The sequence below is a fragment of the Pelmatolapia mariae genome, linkage group LG8, assembly GCF_036321145.2.
Source record: "Pelmatolapia mariae isolate MD_Pm_ZW linkage group LG8, Pm_UMD_F_2, whole genome shotgun sequence".
Classification (NCBI taxonomy): Eukaryota; Metazoa; Chordata; class Actinopteri; order Cichliformes; family Cichlidae; genus Pelmatolapia; species Pelmatolapia mariae.
In genome coordinates, this window is record NC_086234.1 from 12,101,267 (window position 1) to 12,125,725 (window position 24,459).

At 38.9% G+C, this 24,459-nt stretch overlaps 4 protein-coding genes across 5 annotated transcripts; 3 read left to right on the top strand and 1 right to left on the bottom strand.

The window, feature by feature from the left end:
- Positions 1–761: 761 nt before the first annotated feature.
- Positions 762–3,494, bottom strand: fbxl15 (F-box and leucine-rich repeat protein 15). Its single transcript, XM_063481964.1, has 5 exons — positions 3,355–3,494; positions 2,870–3,029; positions 2,277–2,779; positions 1,950–2,153; positions 762–1,828 (listed from the first exon to the last, which is right to left on the bottom strand). Exons 1-4 carry the CDS (start codon positions 3,378–3,380, stop codon positions 1,964–1,966), a joined length of 879 nt encoding a protein of 292 aa, XP_063338034.1. The 5' UTR covers positions 3,381–3,494; the 3' UTR covers positions 762–1,828; positions 1,950–1,963.
- Positions 3,495–4,727: 1,233 nt separating this feature from the next.
- On the top strand, positions 4,728–6,280 carry gpx9 (glutathione peroxidase 9). Its single transcript, XM_063481965.1, has 5 exons — positions 4,728–4,889; positions 4,979–5,072; positions 5,540–5,670; positions 5,815–5,945; positions 6,023–6,280. The coding sequence occupies exons 1-5, from the start codon at positions 4,758–4,760 to the stop codon at positions 6,078–6,080; spliced, it is 546 nt and encodes a 181-aa protein (XP_063338035.1). The 5' UTR covers positions 4,728–4,757; the 3' UTR covers positions 6,081–6,280.
- A 663-nt stretch (positions 6,281–6,943) lies between these two features.
- On the top strand, positions 6,944–11,385 carry ndufb8 (NADH:ubiquinone oxidoreductase subunit B8). Its single transcript, XM_063481966.1, has 5 exons — positions 6,944–7,076; positions 7,318–7,444; positions 7,622–7,721; positions 10,329–10,484; positions 11,216–11,385. The coding sequence occupies exons 1-5, from the start codon at positions 6,944–6,946 to the stop codon at positions 11,306–11,308; spliced, it is 609 nt and encodes a 202-aa protein (XP_063338036.1). The 3' UTR covers positions 11,309–11,385.
- A 211-nt stretch (positions 11,386–11,596) lies between these two features.
- Positions 11,597–24,099, top strand: sec31b (SEC31 homolog B, COPII coat complex component). 2 transcript variants are annotated; one of them, XM_063482874.1, is made up of 25 exons: positions 11,597–11,720; positions 12,350–12,582; positions 13,135–13,330; positions 13,432–13,527; positions 14,196–14,336; positions 14,604–14,846; positions 15,430–15,591; positions 16,010–16,162; positions 16,256–16,486; positions 16,581–16,655; positions 16,774–16,866; positions 16,939–17,047; positions 17,136–17,314; positions 17,410–17,536; positions 17,640–17,785; positions 17,964–18,137; positions 18,247–18,399; positions 18,489–18,681; positions 18,774–19,160; positions 19,310–19,348; positions 19,994–20,052; positions 20,414–20,539; positions 20,624–20,743; positions 20,868–20,939; positions 22,656–24,099. In XM_063482874.1, exons 2-25 carry the CDS (start codon positions 12,380–12,382, stop codon positions 22,833–22,835), a joined length of 3,657 nt encoding a protein of 1,218 aa, XP_063338944.1. In that variant the 5' UTR covers positions 11,597–11,720; positions 12,350–12,379; the 3' UTR covers positions 22,836–24,099. The 2 variants fall into 2 exon arrangements, with proteins under 2 accessions (XP_063338944.1, XP_063338945.1); XM_063482875.1 differs by lacking the exon at positions 19,310–19,348.
- Positions 24,100–24,459: the final 360 nt, after the last annotated feature.

Consider the following 24,459-nt stretch of genomic DNA (forward strand, 5'->3'; position numbering starts at 1 on the left):
TGAAGCCTCCGCTGAGGGACAGCGATACAATATGATGATCAGCACAGCCAACAGAAGGATGCCGGTCGATCCCTGAAGCCCTTCAAAAGCAACTCTCTTGGTGCAAATTCAGCTTGTGGACAGCACACAGCAGATGGGGTAAACCATGCCATCAAGTGGAAAATAGACCTGTTGTGTTGTCACGGAGACAAGATACAAGATACAACAGTCTGCCAATTGGACCACCAGAGGAAACTGTAAGGGGGATTTTTAACAAGTAGCAGTAGCAACAATATGAAGCCTTTATTCTTAACTTTATATTCACTGAGTCAAAGAGCCTGTTTCTGTTTAAGACAGACTTACCTGTCAAACACCTTTTCCGCTAAATCTGAAAAAGATAGAACTGGTGTTTTTCCTGTACTATTGATGCTGTAGTGGGAAATTTAACACAATGCGCTTTTTCTATCATTTCATGTTCTGTAGTGTAAAAGTCAAGCAAAGAGGATTAAACAGACAAATATCCTGACTCACTGCTGCCACCTTGTGCCGGTGAAGGGAAGAGGCAAAGCCCCGGTTTATCCAAGCCACTTTGCAGTCATAAAATTTTGTAGCGGTGCCATTCACGGTACGGAACAACATATATGAGCTCATCTACACTGATTTGAAAAAAATACATAAATAAAATGTGGGCCTGGGCATTTCCCCTTTGTCTTAAACAAGTTTTCTTTATGTTATTTTAGCCTCTGATCCAACAAAATGTCATTCAGATAGTTTCAGCTCACTTTATTTAATATAATTATAAATTAATTCACATCAGTGGCAGGAAAGCAGCACTTTTTTTCTACATTTAAAGAAGGAAAAAACTAAACTATCCTAGTACTATCCTGATTTCTTTTCTTTTTTCATAAAAAACGAAGCACTTGCACCAAACAGGTACTTTCAAATTTATAGTAGGCAGTAAGGGCGTAAACAGACAACTCCATCACAGCAAAGTCAAGTGTCATTTTTGGCAGTATTTCACAATTTAATAGTACTTCCATAATTCATAGGCCAACAACATCTCAATAGGTCATTTTTACAAAAGCCATTTAAGGGACTTAATGGGAAATAGTCATAATAAATTCTTATACTTATTCAAAAGATATGTATTTATTAATATTATGAATTAAAGGGGAACTTCACCCACATCACAGAAAAAAAATTTCTACTCATTACACTGTACATGTAACCATGCAATTAATCTCAGCTTTCACTGGGAAACTGTTGACAGCAGTGAGATTTTACAGATGATCCTGAGGAGCCAGGATCATTTCTGGAAGACGTGCAGTAAGCACCGGAAACAAAACTGCATCCACCTTCCTTGTTTGTTGGTGGCAGCAGAAGACGCAGAAGTGGAGATAATAAAATCTGAATAAACAAAACAAATATTTACACAATTAAGTGGTAAGTGCGAGTACGCTTTTTGTGCGATTTGGTTGAAATGACCCTTTAAGCTGGCACACACATGCAAAATGAGATGTTTAATTAAACTCAAACATTTTTTTAAATGTTTCCAAATGAAACATAAGGTGACAGGTTGGTAAAAAAAAAATCCACTGTACTTTGGTTATACATTATACCCATCACACCAAATGATTAAGTAATAGTGCAGTGATTTCTTTTGTACACGAGGCAGCAGTTCTTAAAAGTACATGGCTTACTTTACTGATGACATTTTCAAGTCCTTCTTAAACATGTATCATTAATCACATTCCACAAAAGCTTGAGTGCAACACATTCGTGTGTTCTTTAACTTTCTCAGAGCAACACATGCCCATGTGATGCAGATGAAAGTGAGATATGAAGACACCTGTAACACAATAACAGGTTGAAATCAGTCAGTCTTATCTGTTGTTATTATATTTATATAAGTTATATAAAGATGATTGGAAGGTATATATAATTGTGTATATAAGGCCGATTGTATCTACCTTCTATCGACTTGTTATATCTGGAGATTGATGAATGGTGCAAATCCTAGCACATCCTGCAGAAGTACAAGTGCCCTCTGTAAGGGCGGCTCAACATCAATCACTACATTGCGCTTCCGTAAAGGATCGAGGCTAGACTCTGTCACATTGTGGCAGTGATTCACCTTCAGCGACTGCAGCTTTGGGCAATACTCTGCAAGAGTCCTGTGAGCACAGCATGCAGAAGATTTTATGGAAGGGTGAACAAGTGAGCTAGTTGATAACAAAGCGTGGGAAGGAACAGCTCAAAGTCAGTTGGACTACTCTTTAAAATAAGATATCGCATACCTGATGGACTGGTTCCTGACCCGCAGGCAACCTGTCAGGTCCAGCTGCTCCAGATCCCTGCAGTTCTTGGCCACCTCCTCCACTGACTCATCGGTGATGTTGGCATTGACTGCCAGCGATAGAGACCTCAAATTTGAACACTTCTTGGCCAGGTAGCAGATGGCGTCGTCCTTCAGCTGGCGACAGGCGGTAAGGTCGATCGACTGCAGCCCCCCGCAGTGGTCAGCCAGGCTGCGCAGGGACAGGCTGTCCACCCATTCGCAGTGTGCCAGGCCAAGGTGTTGCAGGTGCATGCAGCTCAAGGACACAGCCACCAGGGAGTGGCGGGTGAGACATGCACACCCGCTCATGTCCACCCTTTGCAGATGTTGGTTCTGGCCAATAACTGGCAGCAGTTCTTTATCGGACACCCAGTCTGAACAATTCTGCAGTGACAAGTTCTGCAGAACTTTATTGTCCTTTAACATCGAGCAAAATGCTTCCCTGGGAATGCATGGTGAGGTCTGTAAATATGACATAAGAAGAAAGATGGCAGCCTCTTTTATGAGCATGTAATGCAGCTGGAAATCACGTCATTTCTTATCAGCACTTACCGGGGACAGATGAAAGGTCCTGCAGTTGGATAGGTACACCTTAATGAGGTTGTGGAACTGCTTGCTCACCCTCTGGAGGCTGACAAGGTGTTGCAGCGGTAAATAGCACAAAATATGTGGAACAAGTACATCCTCCCAGGGCAAGTCCAAAAGATGGCATCTGCTGAGGAGCAAACCTTGTTACAGATGAACTTTGATACTTCGGCGTGCTGATGCAAAGCAGTTTAAACACCGTTACACTTCAGCAAGCGCTTTGACAGGGAGACAGAACAACAGCAATTAACATTAGCAATAGATAACGATATGGCAGCTTTGTCAAGGAGATGGGTAGTTTAAAGAAAGTTAGCAGCAATCAATAAATGGGAGCAGCCATCTACATTTCAGCGACTTGGAAGCTATCGCTGTTAGCCGCGAAGCTAGCATGCCGGGGCCACGAATCCAGACGCTTTTATACGCAAAAGAAATCCCCTCTGAAAGGCACTTACGTTCGCATCTTAGCTTCTTCATCCATTATGAACCCGTTATGTTACAGTACGTTTCCACGAACATATCATTCTTCCCATGGATGACAAAATAAAATAGTTTCCTTTAGCATCTTCTAAAGCAATCAAGGTGTAACCTAAGCCCGATGGTGCATTAACGGACAGTCAGAAGAATATAGATCAAAATAACAAGAGGCTCACCAAGTGTCGCCGTGTGATGTAAATTTACACCTACACATCAAAGAAGGAAGTAGTAACTTACGGGGGAAACATTCAAACTCTTATAGCAACTTAGAGCTATTGCTTTTCCATGAATTTCTATTTGATTTTTAATTCATTCTTTTAATGAATCTAAAGAGACCCAGTTCTGCACGGTTGCGCTGTGTTGTTAACTAAAGTAACAACTAAAACACCATCCTATCAGAGACGGTATTTTTTAAACGTATTTACCGTGTGCTGCACTAGAATCCTCGAGAATTAACATCTTAGCTTTGATATAGTCGTGGCTTTGTGGTTTACAGGGAGAGCTTGAACTCAGCAGTTGTAATTTTCCGGGTTGACGTCAATTGTAATATTCAAAACAATTTATAGATTGATTTACCATAATTGTAATAAATGAAAACTTGTTAATGATTTTTAAAGATCTCTGGATCTTCTTACAATCAGATATTTAGTTTATTTCATGCGCATTTCTTAAAAATATTATATTGATTTTTCCCCAGTTTAATACAGTACCTCGAAAGTAAGTTACAAAGTAACATTTATGAAGAGATTATCAACAAAAGAAAAATAATGTACTCACTTTAAACACAAAATAAATAACTTCCATCTTGTAATTGTACAACTCTGTACAAATTTGAATTTGAAAAAAATCCATGCACAAAACACTATAACTAAAACCTGTCCCGACACAGAATGTAGAACTAGTCGTTGAAAAAGTACAAATAAAAGTAATAGATCAATTCAGCCATGAGAACTTGCGCACCCCTGTTAATTTTAACCCTGCTACCATATCATACAATAATCATAAATTGTTTTGTTAGCCCACAAGGGCTTACTTTATTAGCTTTGTTGTAGTTTGAGATATCATATGCATATTGTTTTTAAGCAAAGATTTTCAGATAATTACTGCTAAAAGCAAAGACCCATATTTATGTTTAAATTGTACTTTCCTGGTTGCAGTTGGCTGCCTATTACTTTTTACAACCACATGTTTGGTATACAAGTGTTGAACAATTAGCCATGTTGCCTGCTCACCTCTGGACAGAAGAACAATGAAGTCAGTCATGCTGAACAATTGCTGACCCATGAGTTGTGTTTCAGTGGATGAGACGAGCCAACAGGCTAGTTGAGTGAATACTCACTCTTGACCAACTGCAGTCACATAGACAAGCTAAAGAACAAGCATGGCAAATAAATCAGTCTATGATTTCTCTGCTGAGACCCTGGATGGACAGCCGGTTCCACTCAGTAACTACAGAGGTAAAGTGCTTCTCATCGTCAACGTTGCAACATTCTGAGGGTCAACAATAGAGGAGGTAATATTCTGCAAGAGTTGACTGATTACTGTCAGACCACATTAACTCTTTATATTGAAGGCGACTGATTTTATGCCTTGTTCTCCCAGTACCACCGACTGAATGCACTCATGGAAATGTTTGGCCACCTCAATTTCACTGTCTTAGGATTCCCCTGCAACCAGTTTGGTCTCCAATCACCTGGTAAGGTGGATAATAGGGACCTGTATTGTTCTGTTATGGGAGCTTTGCATGCCACACTTCAAAACAAACCAGATTTTTTTTAATCTTTAATTTCTGATTGATTGCCCCTCACAAACAGAAGGTTTGAACAGCATGAGAATCTGCAGAGCTTGTTCTTGAAATGACCATATTAAGGACATTCTCTGTCTTTCATATGATACAGAGCACACAATACAATAAAATAAAAAACTGTAAAAGTTTTATTTAAAACAATGGCCATATTAACTTGAAGCAATGAGCAACCATACTACTACTATTATCCATCATTGTAACTATATAGAAGTTAAAAGTCTGCTTATAATACATTAATCATATACAAGCTCTATTAGATGCACTTTAATTAACAAGTTATTTTAAAGACAATGTTTTGAATACACACGTGCAAAAAACAGAAGTATTACCTTTTTTTTTTATGCTTGTCTGTGCAGAGGTGAATCATGAAATGCTCAATATTTTGAAGTATGTCAGACCTGGTGGGGGCTTTGTGCCAAAGTTTCCCGTCTTCAGCAAGGTTGAGGTGAATGGTTTAAACGAAGATCCTCTTTTCACCTTTCTAAAGGTACATTGCGTTTTATTGAAGGCTGGAAGATATAAGTTAACTGAATGGATTTATTACCCATATAGTTTATTTTTTTCCTATCAGCGCTGCAGGTGCTTAACCCTGAAAAACTCAGATACCATGTCATTCCCTGTTTCACCACAGGAATCTTTGCCATTTGTCAACCCTGTTATTGGAGACATAAAGAAATTCTACTGGTCTCCGATCAAAGTCAATGACATTCGCTGGAATTTTGAGAAGTTTCTCATTACTGCAAATGGCATGTCCTTCAAAAGGTAAAGTCATAGACCATGAGTTAAACCCTTCATGTGATTTCAATTTTACTAAGTTCAGCATTTTCCCTTTGCTACAGGTATGAACTTCACTGTCCCATTGTGCAAGTGGAAAAAGACATAGCAGAACTCCTCTGATGGATTTTTTCAATATGTCGCTGGTGGCAGAGTGACGATCCCCCAGTAAATGCACGAGTGCACCTGAGCTGGATCTGATGGGAAGAGGAACGTGTCTTGGAGCTTCAGTGCATTCACTTTGAGAACAAGTTCCCTTCTGCCACTTAATGCGTTTTCATGTCACTGCCACATTATTCTTTAATGTGATGGTGTCTGCTATTAAAAAAACAGATGTAAATAAAATACTATATGAAAAATATGCACATGGTTATTATTACTTTAGTTTGCCAATAGAATTTCAGTATTATTTCTACATTTAACATATATTACATTATTAGACTGTCAATACAGATGAATCACTGTATAGAATTTATTAAAACTGCGATAGATAAGCGACTTGTCCAGGTGGTACCCACTTTTCACCCTATGACTGCTGGGATATGGAAATGGATGAATGGACGGAGTTTTGTTCTTTGTTGTTATGACTCCCCCGCTTTTTTTATTTGATGGAATTTCTAATACTCAAAAACTACACTGGTTTTGGGAGGTCTAAAAACAAATAGTTTGAATCTAGCTTAGTACGTTTTAAATTTTATTAAATCTTCATATATGTTTTATGTATAAAACAGTTTTAATCTGGTAATGACCAGAGACAACGATATTCTTTATCATTGGTGTAGAATATTGAACTAACATAAAATTAATATACTTAAAACTGTGTATAAATATAGCGTTTTAATATATGTGCTAAAGCACTTTGCATCAGTGGTATTAGTGTGTTACTTTTCAAGTGCACTGGGAGCATTTAATGGTTATTTACCTTTATTTACAAATTGTGAGTACGGAGATTTTCCTTCTGCCGAACCGTACTTGAAATCTTGCGCATGCGCACTTCAGAGTATGTCAAACCGCAGCAGCTAGTAAACATGGCTGGTGTTGGTTTCCGACGGTGGGCCCAAGCTCTGTCTAAGGGAAAGGGGTCTGGTATTTCAGCCCTTTTGTCGGGATGTAGAGCAGGTTAGTTGTGTCTTAGTCTGGTAGTGCTGTACAATGAATTTCTCAGGAGGTGTATATCAGGGTTTAACGTTTGTAGCCTCCTATGGACGTAACCTTGACATGCTAAGGTTAGCTTAGGCTAGCTTGCGGCTGCTCTTCAAGGAGGGTGCAGGCAGACAAAATAAAATTCTCATGTTTTCCTTTTTTGAGCCAGCGAGCTTTGACTGCCACGATTTCACGTATGCATTTATTGTTCTTTCAGCCTCCGGCTTGTCAAAGGACAGCCTGCCTGGGCCATATCCGAAGACCCCCGAGGAGAGAGCTGCAGCTGCAAAGAAGTACAACATGAGGGTTGAGGACTATGAACCATATCCCGACAACGGAGAGGGGTGAGCTTTAATTTTAACAAGTCTGATGATTGTTGTTGTAATTCTAACTGCTTTTGCCGGTACTGCTAATGTAGAAGGCGAAAATGACTCTCCAGTCCATTCATTCTTATAACGTTAAGTCACAAACAAACTGTAAGATTGCAAAGAAAATAATTAGCAATTACTGTGTTTTTGTAGCTTTGGTGATTATCCAAAACTGCCAGAAAGATCTCAGCAAGAGAGAGACCCCTGGTACCAATGGGACCACCCTGACCTGAGGAGAAACTGGGGAGAGCCGGTAAGATACCGACTGACATTAAAAGCTATTGTTGTCCTTTTTCTGAATAAATCATGAGTATAATGATGATGGTTCATACAGCAGCTGATTATTTGAAATACATTGCAGTAGTAATTATGCAGTTTTACCTGAATAATTGTGTCTAGGTTGTCTGAGTGGAGCCTTTTTACAGGTTTTCCTATTACGTTTTTTTTTATCAAATGGACACAAGTATGCTTTAGGTATTTATGCACCAATAGTGCTTGCATGTGTAGTCAAGCCCCCAAAACACATTTCAAAGCAGAAAAAAACCCTGTCTTTTATTTATGATGTTGTCATTACTGAATTATATTGTTTTTAAAATTAAAACTTTATATCCATTAAATGTAAGATTTAACAAACTTTTCCATATAGAATATTTCTTTCAGATATATGCAATCACACTAATATTTTTCTAGCATGAGTTCAGATTTTTTTTTGTTAATACTAACATGAAATATAATTGAGTGAGGTAGTAGATGTGGGTCTAAAAGTCTTAGTTTATGCCCATCATAGGCCTTATTCCAGGAAGCAGGTTAAACAAACTCTGAGTCTAGTCTCTGGTGATTAACTCTGAGATTGACAGGTCTGAGTTTTCAGTTCCAGAACAGCTGATCAGACTTAGTTCAGTCAACTAATTCTGAGTTAAGCACGTGTATGAGTAGACAAAAAAAGAAAGACATCATCGGTGTAGCTCTGATATCGGGATTCACCTGGGCAACAAGTAAATAAAGAGCATAGCCTCCGTTTTTAATACAGTATATAAAGGAATATGAATGTGTGTCAGTGTGGACCATGATGATTATCTGGGAAGAAAGGAGTAATTTTAATAAGTTTAGACCACTGTCTCATTATCATACAGTGTAAAAGTTTGATATAGGAGAAGCTACATTCTCAATTTTAAATAATCTATAACTTGACACAAAATGTATTTGACAGAAACGTAGGATAAAAATATGGAGAAAAAGATTTACTGATAGACCTTTGGTTTTACTTATTCAGATAGCTACCTACTCAACTCCAGGCGGATCAGATTTTTTTAATAAATAAACTCTTTTTGCAACAGTTTATGGTGCATTCATGTTTTGAATAATGTTCAGTAAACATCTAAAGTAATGATGGACTGTAAAAACCTAATTTTTATAGAGGATTTCCTTGTTTCTTCCATTATAGGATAAAAAAAAATGCTTAATGAGATTTACAGAAAAAACTCTGCTTTAATGTTCCCCAGTTCCACCATTTATGGTCTAATCTAATAGCAGCCTTCACTGATAGATGATAACTCTCTTATACCCATAGCAGACATTTTACTGATTTATAGTTTATAAGTAATGCTAGCTGTTTTACATTCAACTCAAAATATGGAGGGCAACTTTACGAGTCCATAAAGAATGTTAAGTTTTATCAGTAAACACAAACATTTTATGAGAAATATCTAAGATTTTATAGAGCTATACATGTTGGTCAGTTAGATTTTAGACATTTCAGTATGATTTTGCAATGATGAGCCATTTAAATATGGTATACAGGTCATGGTAGGACAAAATAAGCTACCATCAATGGCTATCATAATGGATCAGGACAGGATGAGCTGGGGAAATGACTGGATCTACAGTGGATCCAGGCCTAATCCTGTCTGAATTTGTCATCCTTATTCATTTCAATCTGTCCAGGCATACAAATGCACTTGAATTCAGAGTCACTTCTACCTGGATAAACCCACTTAGAGTGATTGAGAAGATTTTAAGTGGAAAATGTGTTAAGGTTCAGACTCTGAATTTCAGACAGACATTTAAAAAAATGTTGTTTGATATCATGTAATAACTGAACCTGTCAACACATTTCACAATGAAATGTTTATGGTTGACTGTAGAACAGGTCATCTACTAATTAGAAGGTGGTTAGATCTCTGGCTGCTCCGGTCTGCTTGCCAGATATCCTTGGGCAAAATACTAACCTAGAAAGCAATTGAGCATAGAAAAAGCTGCTTGTGTAAATGGGTGAATGAGGCATGTTGTATAAAGCACTTTGAGTACTCAGCTAAAGTAGAAAAGCACTATATAAGAATCAGTTTGTTTACCATTTAACACAGAATGTCTAAAGCCTGCATTTTAAAAAAGTCAGTCAAATACATGTAGTCTTAAACATATTTCAATGATGAAATGAAACCAAGTGTCATTCAGCTGATTCAGGTACAGCAAGAGGGAATGAGTCAGAGAAGAAAATCTGCCAGTGAGCAGGATAGGTTTAAAGAGTATGTTACCATGGTAATTGAATCAGAGTTTAAGCTAACTCTCTTTCAGGAACAGAAAACCTAGATTTCCACAGATCTCTGTTTGTTTTTTGTTTTTGTTTTTTAAAAACCCTCTATTTCAGTGAAACCTGTTTCCTGTGATAGGGCCCAGGCTAAAATGCAACTAAAATGAGGTCAGCACCATTAACAAGGAACTGTGTTCAGTTTAGCCTGGCTAAGACCCAGTTGTCTTTGCAGAATGCAGTTTTCTGAGCTGTCACAAATTGACTAAAATTATAAAATAAGCGATTTAAGATTGCGTTTTAGAGTTAATCTGTGATTGTTCTACCTCTTAGATGCACTGGGATTTTGACATGTACATCAGGAACCGTGTGGACACATCTCCCAGCCCTGTGCCATGGTCCACAATGTGCAAGCAACTGTTTGGTTTCATTGGGTTCATGCTGTTTATGTTTTATGTTGGAGAGAAATTTCCAGCATACCAACCTGTTGTAAGTACACACCTTAATGCAACAATTCTGTTTTCTTTGTTTGTTTTTTTTGTTTTTTTTCCTCACTGTTACAATTTTCAGCAGCTTCAAAGTGGCTGGATCATCATTCTTTCAATTTTATAGTTTAGTTTAGTCACTATAACTTACTCTTTATGGTTTGCTTCTTTTTTTTTTCCTTTTTCTTTTTTTAAATCTAAATGTCTCTGACATTGACATGGTGTCAGAGCCAGATACAGAGTTAGGATGGACCCCTCTAAACCGCCAGAAAGCTATTTCTGTTCATCTAGACGTTCTGTTATCAGTGAGAAAAACATTGCATCACTTATCCAAGCGATTTCTTCAGTTTGACCTCAGTCTTATCTTGATGGTTTAGCATGGATCAAGGCAATACCCCTAAACTAACCCTAGTTAATAAAGATTTCTTATTAACACTAGTTCTTTTGCAATCTAGTGGCCGATTTTCATTTTCACGAGTGACTTTCAGAATCAGAATACTTTATTAATCCCTAAAATTTAAGGATTAATAAAGGCATATGCAGATGATTGTTGATACAGAGGAAGATACTAAACATGCGGCAAAACACATGACCACCATAATTATATTTACTAAATATTTTATTTTCAGTAATTATATAACAGTGTATGTTAAGGTTAGAATCACCTTTTTTGTACAGTAACACTGTTGGTGTACAAAGTTTCATTAAAGGAATTGTTTTTTGTTTTTTTTCCAGGCACCGAAGCAATATCCCTTCAATGACCTGTACTTAGAGAAAGGAGGAGATCCTGAAAAACAGCCTGAAGAAGTTAAACATTATGAAATGTAATCACTAAAACATTATGAAATGATTCTACTTGTGTATATATATTTCTGTCAAGAATAAAGACTTATGTTCAAAGTTAAGTGTGTCTTTGCAGTGATTTGCTATTATTTATGTCTGGAAAGAGTGTCAACTTGCCTTCTTGCTGTTTTGTTAACTGTTAATTTTCGACTTTTGATAAAACAGAATAATTTTCAAATGAAATGTACTCTTAGCAATGAACATGAACGTGTAAGTCTATACACTTTCTCTGGGGTAACTTCAGGTTGAATGTCCTTGTCAGCTACCGTACCGTAGTGACAACACGGCAAAGCACTTTGGTCCGACTCCGGCTGTGGTTGAGCTGCTAGCTTGGCTGTAAAGTAGCTCTCGAGTTTGTTGTAGATGCGGGCAGTCAAGTTCTGACATATAAATTGACGTAAGTTTCTCTCAAGGCCATATTTATCTTTTTTGGGCTGAGTTTTAAGGCGCCCAGTGGTCCTTTTTGTTAAAACATGCTAACTGGGGTGGTGGCTGTTGGCTAGCTTGCATGCAATAAAAATCGGGTCCGTTTGTGCACCGGAATTAAATAGCCCGGCGTTAGCTCAGGATTTAAAAATGAGTAGCAGCGTGTATGCGAGGTTAATTTAGCATTAAAACAAATAGAATGAGATCATGACCAGTAGAAGAGTCTGCTCTTACAAAGTTATTAACCGACAAAAGCTAACGCTACGGTTTCTGACACATGATTGCTAAATGCTAATAAAAGCTAACTACATGTTATGTTAGCTTGCCTAAAAGGGACTTAACGATAGTTTTATTTAGAGGATAACTACATTTATTTCATTGTGATAATTAACATATAACTTTGCACAACCGTATTCGAGAGCTAGATATATGTATAGACGATTAAGTTACTGCCGTTACAGGTAATAGCCGGAGGCACTCTGGAAAGTAAGAATATTCGAGATATAAATGCGAATTTTGGGTTATTAATAAGCCAACATTATATATTTAGGGACTGGAATATGGTGTAATTGGTTTAGTGGAGTCTGTTCTGCTGTCCAGGATTTGGAATTTGAACACCTGTAGAGGAAGATGAGGCTGAAAGAGATCCAGAGGACTGCCCACCAGGCGTGGAGTCCTGCCGGGCACCATCCTATATACTTGGCCTTGGGAACAGCAGCACAACAGCTTGATGCTTCTTTCAACACCACAGCTGCTATAGAGATATTTGAGATGGATTTTTCTGACCCCTCTCTGGACATGCAGCTCAAAGGGTCGTTGACAACTACAAACAGGTAACCTAAAGAAGAGATAAATGATGACCACACATTCATGGCAAGAGTATAAGCCACTGATTGTTTCCACACAGCCCATTATCAGCAACCATGGAAAAGTTTTACCACGTTAGGCTGCTTTGATATGATTCTTGGCTCTCTGATTGATTCGGTTAGTTTTATCACAAGCTGCAGACAGTGACTGTCACAAAAGGGACACCTCATGTTGTGACTTGCCCGTGTAAATGCCTTACACTGATAAAACTGAATGTTTTCAAGTGGTTGTATCAACAAGTAAGTTCAGGCCTGCCAGTTAATTTGATACCACATAGATAAAACTAGTGCAATCTTAAAATAAACTTTTACTTATTAATAATTAAATTAATGTAGCTCATTTGCTATCTTTTTAATTGTTCTCACATCTTGCTTTAGACTCCTTCCATTTTTTTTATTTTTTGAGATATTTAGTGTAGTTATTTGTTCAGAAGACAGCATGTTAAAGAAATAAAGCATATAACCTTTGTAGTATGCAGTCTATCACTGGGTGCTAATAACTTGCTATGTCTTTTATAGGTTGCATAGTATAGTGTGGGTAAATTTTGGAAGTGGAGCAGATGGTACTGGAGGAAGGCTGGTTGGTGGTAGTGAAAATGGAACACTGACTGTCTATGATCCAGAGGCAATAATGAACTCCAGTGGGGAGGCTGTAGTGGGACAATCTGACAAACATACAGGACCTGTCCGAGCATTAGATTTCAACCATTTTCAGGTAAATAGAAACCTGCTGGTGATTTCCTTTGCCATTCAAAGATTGTCGGTACAGACGTCCCTCTGTGTTTCTGATTGATGTTTTAATTTATTCATTTTTAGAGTAACCTCCTTGCATCAGGAGCAAATGATTCAGAGATATACATCTGGGATCTAAACAACTTCAGCAGTCCTATGACTCCAGGAGCAAAGACACAGGTGAGTACATGATGAGATCACGTGGTTTGTCATGGTGTTGAAATCTTATTCTCTTCTAAACCAATGTGTTTATAATGAGTCAAACCACAATTCCCCAGTAAGTAGGTTTTGCCTTTTTTTTCTTTTTCTTTTTTTTTGCCTGTATAGTTTTAATATCTGTGAGAAACAATGAAATCACAAGAATATTTTATTTGTGGTTGTATAGTTATATAATACTTGCTTGCTAAGGAGTAAATTTAAGCCTTGGCCGCTATACTTCTTACCAACATTCGGGTATAACCTTGTTCTCCTCAGTATCAGATAGCTGAATAAAACATGTCTGCACAGGCTGTCTATATTTCATGGGAGTCCTTGCTGTTAGAATAAACCATGGTTACATGATATTTCCGTAACAGAAACAAACAGTGTTTGCATGGCATTTGCATTCCTGGGAGTAATGATTGTGAAGTTCTGGCTAATACTGATGTTTTTCACATAGCACTTTTACCAGTGGAAGCATTCAAGTCTATGGCAATCAACATGACTAGTGTCACCCAGTACTTGTTTTGCTCATATGTCAAACCGTCCCTTTATGCATATAATCATCAGGGATCTGTTGTAGTAAGACTCACAGGTAGACTTGTTTTTGTTTTAGACTAACAACTTTTGTTTTTTCTTTTCTTTTTCAGCCTGCTGAAGATATCAGTGTAGTCTCATGGAACCGGCAGGTTCAGCACATCCTGGCCTCTGCTAACCCCAGCGGGAAAGCAGTTGTCTGGGACCTGAGAAAGAACGAGCCCATCATCAAGATCAGTGATCATAGCAACAGGGTTGGTGGCTTAAATAAAGTCCAGAGTTCCTTCTGTGAAAGTAATGAAATCATGTGAACAAGTCAAAAAGGCTCATCTATTATTTTAAAGCAACACGTGTTTTCTGAGACAAGACTATTTGTAGAATGCAAAATCCCACTTTTATCCTGTTTTGCTCTGGATGCTCAGTAATTTGACTGTTTGTTAGGCAAAAATGCAGATTTTAATGTTGCATCCTGTAGAAATGAACTCTCATATTTTTAACTCTTTACTATTATGTGATTTCAGATGCACTGTTCAGGAATGCTCTGGCACCCTGATGTGGCCACTCAGTTGGTGTTGGCCTCTGAAGATGACCGACTGCCAGTGATCCAGATGTGGGACCTTCGTTTTGCCACATCACCTCTTAAAGTACTGGAGAACCATACAAGGGGAATTTTGTCTATATCCTGGAGCCAGGCTGACTCTGAGCTCCTGCTTAGTAGTGCTAAAGACAATCGGATTCTTTGCTGGAATCCAAACACAGGAGAGGTACATGATCTTAATTGCTGCTCGTGTATCAGGGATTCTGCAAGTGTTTGGCAAGCCTGTAAGCTACTGAGCTATTCCACCTTATTAGGTTAGTGTTTCCCTTAGAGGTTTTACACATATAAACCAGCAGACTATAGTTTTCAAAGTAAAAAAAAACCCAAAAAAACAGGCAAATATTATGACGTAATATCATTTTGCCTTTTAAGCTGACATCCATCCACTTGTGGGATAAACTACACTTGATCCCTAGTTAGTAGGCTAAATGACTGCTGTGTGTGAAAAGGTTAACCTTCATTTCATGCTTCACCCTGATATAGCCTTGAAGCAGGAATAAAACTCCCTAGAGTCTCTTTCCTTTCTCACTGACTGCAGAGCTGCAGCAATGCAGCACCACTGTTGCATCTGTGACACATAATTAGCTAAGTACCTAATATACAACTCCCCAACCTACCTCACCCTCAAGCTAGTTGGAGCTGCTCTGGTAACTTTGTGGCAAGAATCCTGTGTATTATGAGTGAATAAGCCCTCATTGTTGTTACCTATATTTGTTCTTCCAATCATGAAAGCTGTGTCTTCTATTTAGGTAATCTATGAGCTTCCAACAACTAACCAGTGGTGTTTTGATGTGGAGTGGTGCCCCAGGAATCCAGCGCTGCTTTCAACTGCATCATTTGATGGGAGAATCACTGTTTACTCTGTGATGGGAGGGAGCTTGAAGGCTCAGCAGCAGAGCACAGCTGAAAGAGTAATGTTTGCTCTGTCTTTAAAAGATTTTGAATTTAACTGTGTGTGTATTTACAGTTTTATTTGTTTAAACCGTGTCTGACCTCCATTGTTTGTCCACAAGATGGTGCCCATGTAAAGCACTTAATATTGACTTATAAACACATGTTGTACATTAAGTCTGAAAGATGACTATATCATAGTTGAAAGCTATCACATGAAGCAGGGTCGCAGCTAATTATATTTATTCATTAAAATGTTTGATTGATCATCAGCTGTTAAAAATTGCTACAAATATTAATCAGTTTCACAACAGAAATATTGACATGTTTAAATGTCTTGTTTGTCTGCTTGGTCTATGAACTATTTATCAAAATAGCTGCAGTCAGTTAATTGTTTCAGCATATTTGTTTCAACATTTTTTATGTTTTATTTAACAGATATCCTCCTCATTTGACACAATGGATCCCTTTGGTACGGGGCAGGTGCTGCCTCCTTTGCAAGTTCCTCAGCCTCAAGTGCAGGACACCATAGTTCCTCCTCTCAAGAAGCCACCCAAGTGGGTGCGCAGGCCAGTGGGAGCTTCCTTTGCTGTAAGTGCAGCATTTAATGTTTTTGTAGCAATTTTCTTCCATTAAAAACTACAGAACAATTATCTTTATATATGATCTGTTTTTGTTTCTTAGTTCGGTGGAAAGCTGATCACATTTGAGAATCCCAAGCTGCCTCCAGTCCAGAGCCCCCAACCCGTCCCTAGACAAGTGTTTGTGAGCCAAGTTACCACAGAGACAGAGTTCCTACAGCGCTCTAGGGAGCTGCAGACAGCGCTGCAGTCAGGTTCCTTCAACAGTTACTGCCAGGCTAAGATTCAGAGCGCCAAGTCAGATGCTGAGCAGGACATATGGAAGTTCCTTCTGGTTTGCCATCCAGCTACTAAGACCTAATGTTAAATCTGTCAGTCAGTTTTGGGTGTTATTATCCTGTATGCTGATTCACTTTTTTAATTTACAGGTTAATTTTGAGGATGAAGCCCGTATTAAATTCCTTAAACTTTTGGGGTTTAGCAAGGATGAATTGGAAAGAAAGGTATTATGGCTCTTACTTGACTGTAGCTAGTCATTGATATTTAACATTAACTTTAAAATTTCTGTGAATGCACTGGACCTCTAAATCATATCACATACTTCCTGTTGTGCTTATTCAGATTTCAAAATGTCTGGGGAAGAATTTCCAACCCAATGGACATGGAGTGGATGCCAAAGATCTGGCAGAAAAGATGCAGCGACTCTCCACTGAGGTCAGCACTTCTGCAAATGTACGGTATCTGTGTGTCTCCTGTTCCATTTAAAACACTCTTTGTTATTTCCAGAGGTCTGATGAAGCAGCTGAAGCTAGAACTTCAGGTTCTGTGTCACCAGCAGATTTTTTCAGCCAGACCCCAAAGGAAAACTCTAACTTTCCGATCCCAGTGTCATGTGGTAAAATTTCTCCTCTGAAAATCTACTGTTATCTGATATTTACTTGTGATTTTATGATTGCATTGATTATCTCCTTCTTTTTTGTAAGACACTGATGGTTTAATAAGTCAGGCGCTGTTGGTTGGTAACTTTGAGGGAGCTGTGGATCTGTGTCTGAATGATGGTCGCTACGCTGAAGCAATCCTGCTTTCTATCAGCGGAGGAGAAGAACTGCTCAAGAAAACTCAACAGAAATACCTAAGCAAACAAAAGAATAGCATCTCAATGGTAAGATTATGATTAATAGTGGTCCAGCTCATACAACCACAATGAAATGAATGTTTTTCCTGAATGTATAGCTAATGTGTTTGTTCCAACTGCAGCTTATATCATCAGTGGTGACCCAGAACTGGAAAGACATAGTCCAAAGCTGTGAGCTCGACAACTGGAAGGAAGCTCTTGCTGCTCTCCTGACCTATGCTCACCCTGAAGACTTTGCTCGCCTGTGCGGTGAGTATCCACCTTAAAATCTACCTGTGCTCATGGTATCTGTTCTAATTTCAGTCTTCCCTCTATTCCTAAAATTGTAATTTTCTTTTATTCATCATGGTAGATACGCTGGGAAGCCGGTTGGAGTGTGAGGGCACAGAGAAGCGTTGCCTGCAGGCGTGTCTGTGTTACATCTGCTCTGGAAACATTGAGAAGCTAGTGGAATGCTGGGCCTTGCATAGAGACTGCTCTTCTCCTCTTGGTCTAGAGGTATAATCTTAATATTTGTTCTCATGTGCCTCTAGCAATGATGAACAAACTCTTCTGCTTATTTGAGCAAAATTTTAAGGAGCCACTGTGCACTTACTGAGAGGATTCGGGGGTGAAAAAATACAGTTACCTGCCAGTGAAGAATCTGTTAGTCTAAAGGCATTTATTTGGGTTTCAGGATTTGGTTGAGAAAGTCATGATGCTGCGAAAGTCCATTGAACGTCTTCGTAACTGTGAGGTGGCGGTCCAAAGCCCAGTCCTGGCTGAGAAGCTAACCTGTTATGCTGGCATACTGGCTGCAGAGGGTAGCTTGACCACTGCCCTGAGCTACCTGCCTGAGAACTCGGACCAAGTAAAATAGCTATAAATGATTTAATTATAAATGGCACCATTCATTTTTCTTTGCTTTGTTTGATTTGTAATAACTGCATCTGCATGTTTGTCCAATTTTGTCTTGTCAGGCTGGGATCGTGATGCTAAAAAACAGGCTGTTTCACGCTCAGGGAGAGGCTCCTGTCCAACAGCAACCTCCAAACACCTTCAACAGAGTCAGTGTGTCCACTGCAAAGCCCACTCCTGCTGCTCCAACTCCTGCATCAAAAGCACAGTTTACGGTATCAGTTTGTTAGCAACACAATGAATAATAAATATATTTTCCAAAATGAATTTGTATTTAATTTGTATTCATTTGTATTTTATTTAGAGTCATTACCAGCCCTCTCCTGCTGCTCAAATGACTGCACAACAGCAGCCTCCTTTGCCATCGGTTTTTACCCCTCAACTTGCTCCAACCAACCCTGGGCCTGGTCTACCACCTTCTTCTCATGTACTGCCACCCAGTACGACCCGCCCCGCCCTGAGACCCTCCTACCCCCAACATCCTGCTGTGGCTCCAGGTTTGACCATTTGTAGAATATTTGAATTTATTTGTATTTTTTGCCCTTTTTTGTTTCTTGATGTTACGGCAATCATTTGTGGCTTTTCCCAGGTTTCCTTCCTCACCAGCCATTCCAGCCTCAGTCACCGTCCACTGCTGGACCTCCAGCGTTTCCACCTCCAGGTCCTTCTATGCCAGCTGCTACCTTATCAGGGCCTCAACTGCCACCTTCATCGTCAGCTGCTGGAGGCCTACCCCCCATGCCCAGCCCCGGGGTCCCACCAACAAGCTTCATGCCACCTACCTCCTCAGGCTTTGCACCACCTGGCTCCCAGCCTGGAGCCCCGGTTCCAGTGTACCCAGGAAGCCTTCACAACCAGGGTCCTGCACCTCCTTCTGTTCCCTATGCTCCTCCCGGATCTGGATATCCACAGGGAGGACCTGGAGCTCCTGCTGTAAAGCCCTTCCCAGCTCCAGTGGTGGCTCCTCCTCCTACTGGTATGAGATCACAGCTACATTGTTTCCTGACACCTTTCCACATTTTTTTTTAGTCATCAATTTAAAGAAAGAAATTACAGAGGTCAGCAGGAATGTATTGCTCGTGGTGATTTACATCTGTTCCGCTGTCACTCCTTTTTGACTTGCAGGATACTTTCCCTGGCTGAATTCCCAGTGTGACAACCAAGGTGACAGGGTTAGGGCTGGATATGGAATAAGGGAGCATCAAACAATCCATTCAAGAACCAGAAAAAAAATATCTGTGCAAAACAATATAGTATCCCTAAATGAACCTCAAAATTAATATGTGTAGGTTTGCAATCCGTTGTGCAGATCTTCCCCATTTGGTACTGGTTTCTTGATGATTGTTTGTGTTACCCTATATTTAAGGGAAATGTAAAGACTTAGCTGGTGTATTTTTATTTATATGTGAGCTCTAAATGAATTTTCCAGACTCAGACAAGACTGTAGATGATTCTGTGTCAGGCAATTAAAGATGGCGCGCGTATATATACATTGCTATTTGAAATTAAAGCATAAGTAGGACATTTTTAAACGCTTGCAGCTGCTACATAATTAACCTGAAATAGACTCAGTATGATATACATAGATTTTTTCTTTCTGTTTTTTGCCTTTGAGTGAATGATGCTGCCTGAAAATTTGCTTGTTTGTGTCTGCATAAACTGCCAAATCTGTATGGCTTGACTTGCAGTGTTTTTTACCACCTGGGCCCAAAGAGATTGTCTCTTGTAGACAATCCTTGGTTGCTTGAGTGTATCTAAACAACAAATGTTAGTAGTTCCTCAATAATTATCATTATTCTTCTGATTCAGGACCTCAAGAAGGCTGGAATGACCCACCTACAGTGCGAGGTGGACCCAGGAAGAAGAAGGTAAGCCTGCATTTCTTACTGTGAAAATACTGTTCTGCTGTATGCTTGCAAATGTAGTAAAAGCAGCTATATTGTTGTGCGGCACCACGTTCCTTTGAGGAGAGCATTGTTATTCTCTCGAGAGCTCACTAAACTAAACTAGCAGACTTTCTTAGTTTAGTTCACCCTTATCGAAAACTCAAGCACATTCACATTAAACACTTCTTCTTTCTTGCAGGCAAGAAAGGCAGATGAATTTATGTTACACCAACAGTTTAGCAAAAATGTAACAAATGTGTCATTTATTGATATACCAAAACTAAATTGCTTGGTTCATTGTTTTTTTCCTCACTCATTATAATATACTTTGTTGTTTATTCAGGTTCCTGATAACTATACTCCACCAGCCCCTATCACAGCACCTGTGATGAGATTCCCAGTGGAGGCTGCTCAGCCCCATGACAACACCCAGGTACCCCCTGGAGCCCCTCAAGAGCCCAGCGTACAGGTTGGTGTCTAACGAGGGGGCTGTTTTCTGAATTCTCAACAGTAACACCTTGTCACCTTATATTTCTGTGTTTGTGTTATTCAGCTCCTCCAGCAGCTGCCATCAGAGAAGGTGCAGCAGAAAGAAATCCCTCCTGAGCACATGGTTCTTAAGTCCACCTTTGACAGCCTGGTGCAGCGCTGCCAGCTAGCTGCAGGAGACCCAGTAAGTTCCACAGTCTGTAGCCGCATCTAGGTTTTACAGTTTTTTTGGTGCAAATGTTTTTGTTGATTGCAACAAAATTATTTTGTTATTGGATACAAAGTGACAAGAAGTGTTTCTCTTTCAGCAAACTAAAAGAAAACTTGATGATGCTGCCAAGCGTTTGGGGCACCTGTATGATAAGCTGAGAGAGAAGTCGGTAAGGATCAGAAGTGATCACATTCAGAAATTATTTTTAAAAAACTGACAGAAAAACTTTACTTTAAAAAGCTGCTTTTAAATGATACAGTGCAGTTAGAAATGCTGAATACCTCATTGTGTACTTAAATAGAATTTGAGGTAAAAGTTGATAAATCTCAATAACACTTCGTCTTTCTTGATATTCCATTTTTGTCTGCTTAAAATTTTGTTGTGAGGGTAAAACCACTGAGTTTCTTCCCACTATGTAGCAATGACTTAAAAAGATCACATGCTGTTTACGTATTAACCTGCCAAAACAACAAAAACAAAAAGCAGGTGTGTTTCTATGGGTGACATGTTTGCACCAATTCTGTTTTGACCACCACGAATAAAATTCAGCTGACTCGTGTTGCATTAATAGATATCACACACTCAACCTCAGAAAAAAGGACATAAAACCTCCATGATGGGCTAAGCCTTTAAGAGCCACCACTGTCATAGCAATGCTTTGTTTATAATGCTAAGTCAGCGCTGTACAGTGGAGGTGCACTGCATTGCCTGAAACAAAAAAAGTGCTTTTGTCAATTTAAGAATAAATGTTTATGGGTATATAATAAAATAAAATAAAATATTAGGCCTTTAAAAGGTTTGAGTTAAATGAACATGCCACACACTTAAGGTCACTTATTTAAAGACCAAAGAAAATGTTTAAACCATTGTGTACTCACTACACTGACAATATGAAACGTACCAGGATCTGTTTAATCCATCTCAGCAGGTAATTGTGTACGCTAACCTGCCAAGTGCTTAACGTTGCCTTGAATTTTTAAACTACAAACAATTTTTACAACAGAACTAAAAGATAGAGTGCATGTCAGACATCAGGATGAAGTTCTAAACCTATTTACAACTTCATATTTTGAAATATGAATATGAATGAATATGAATATAAATATTTTATATTTATATTCATATTTTTACTTGTTATCACTTAAAAAAAACACTGTAGGACCCAGGACATGCTCTACTTGAATCCAATTGGCCACTAAGGGCTCAGGCAGTAAAAAAGCATAGTCTTTGTGAAGATACCTGAGAAGATGATCAGTCTTAGTCCATTATATGTATTTGTAACTAAGCAAGCGTCAATTTGAGTTTACTAATGTGAATGTTGCTATCAATGGGCACTTGAGAGGCTCTAGGTAGAATGCAATACAAAGAAATAAAGTAGTAAAACAAGACAAACTATGCATTTACATTGTCCAGTGAATGGGGATAAAACCAGAATTAAGTATGCAGTACAAACTAAACAGTTTCCATGAGCACACCAGTAAACAGATGTTGTCCCTGTAGATTGGGGGATCTACAGGGATAACATCTGTTTACAACACAATTGCTATTAATAGTTATTAACATAAAAAAGGATCATAGATGAATGTTAATGTTCCTTCACTTAAATAATATTTAAATCATATTTATTCAACATCATCACACTCTGCATTTTTCTTCAGTCATCCACCTGCAGACACCTAATGCTCCCACCAGGGGGGGTCACTTCACAGTTTAAGAACTACTGTGTTTACCATGCTGAAGAAGTGGGAGAAAAAAGAAAATATAGAACTAGATATTTGCCGTTTTTTGTGACTTAAGCTGCAACAGTAAATTTGATTTTTCACAATTTTCTCACATAGTTCAGTAAAAACTGTAAACATAATATAATTTCCCTACTGCCTCTCAGCTCTCTCATAACATCCTGAGCGGACTCCATGAGATCAGTCGTTGTGTGGCCAGCCAGAACTACCAGCGGGGTTTGGAGGTCCACACTCAGGTGGTCAGCAGCAGCAACTTCAGCGAGATCTCCGCCTTCATGCCGATCCTCAAAGTGGTCATGACTATCGCCAACAAGCTGGGCGTGTAACCTCCAGGTTCACCACCAACCAGACTTCAGTGTTACCATATTGTTGTATATGTATTTATTTCTTTTTGGCCTGATGACTTGCGTCAATAATGAGAATAATGGCTGATAATATTACAGATTGTGGTCTTCATCACTCCGTACAGTTTCCTTGCCAGAAGACTTGCCTGATTTGGGCAGTGAGGTTGGTTTTTGTAGAGAGTTGTCGATGTTGCTGTGATAATTTTGCTAAACAAAAAAAAGAAAGAGAAAATAAGTTGAATGTAATCCAAAATTTGTGATTCTGTGTACATTCAAGAGTTGATGTAATATACGAAGCAAGTGGTGCAAAGTCTGAATTGAGGCAGTTTACAGAGCGGTGCATTTTCATATTCCATATTACACTGCACACCAGTGCATATATAAGTCCAGTTCAGCATTAGAAACAAACATCTTTGACTAGGAACTCTCATCTCCAAAGGTCAGACTAAAAATAATGAAAATAAAATCTGGGTTGCACTTACTATCCACCCAGTCAGTGTTCTTTGTGTGAGGGAGGAACAGGCTGACACGCTTTACTCAGTGTGTATAATTTTACAACAACAACAAGCATCAACACGTTTAAACACTGTAACATAGATCTTATTGTTCTCTACACTTGCTGTAATAGATTGTTTCCAGTTCATTGTGCCATGTGTGTTTTTGGGCCAAAGTACTGCAGAAGAATGTCATAGAGTGATTGTCAAGTTTTGCTGTTTTATTTCCTCTTCCACACTTTATTAGCACTGGTACAATATTTCCTGATAGCTTGTGTGAACGACTGAAGTTTTTTTGTTTTGTTTTTTTTCTCAGACTTGCTTCAGTATGCATGTTAACTACTTCCCCTATTGCTCACGGGGCAGCTTGTAAAACAAGTACACAATTTTATGTTAAACTGAACATGAACTAACATCCCCTCTGTGTTAGCCACTCCTTCTGTTAAAGATACACTGTTCCTCTTTATCCAGGCCACATCGTATCCTTTCATAACCTAAAGTTCCCATTTTTAAATCATACAAGTTTTAGATTAGATCATAATAATGATATGACTTAAAGGATTTGACAAAACAAAGATCTAAGAGTTTTGTAGCTGAACATGAAACTTTATAGTTTGGTGTGTTGTGGCAGCAGAAGGCAGTGAAGTGCCTCAGTGTGCCCATTTTGGTTGCACAGATATTTATACAATCCATGTTGCTTACTTTACTCATTTCGGTATCTTTTTTTCAAATAAAATTTCACTTAAAAGGTTGCACGTTTCTAAACATTAACTGTCTCCTTGTTCACATTCAATACAATTTTTTTGTCCTTTTTCTAGTGATCCCTGTATGGGAGGTCATTTGCCTGTTGCACCAACCCTCTGCATGACTTCCTTCACTACATCCAAGAACTTATGTGGTCTTCTTTTTCCCTTATTGTCTGGCAGCTCCCGCTTCAATATCCTTTATCCAGTATATCCACTATCCCTCTTTGTCTCCAAACTGTTAAACCGGAGCTGTCTCTCCTCATCACCCCCAGTGAACATCTTTAACATCTTCAGCTCTGCTTCCTGTCTCCAAACCATCCTCCATAGCTCGTCATTCTACTATCTTATAAAGCTTTCCTTTCACTC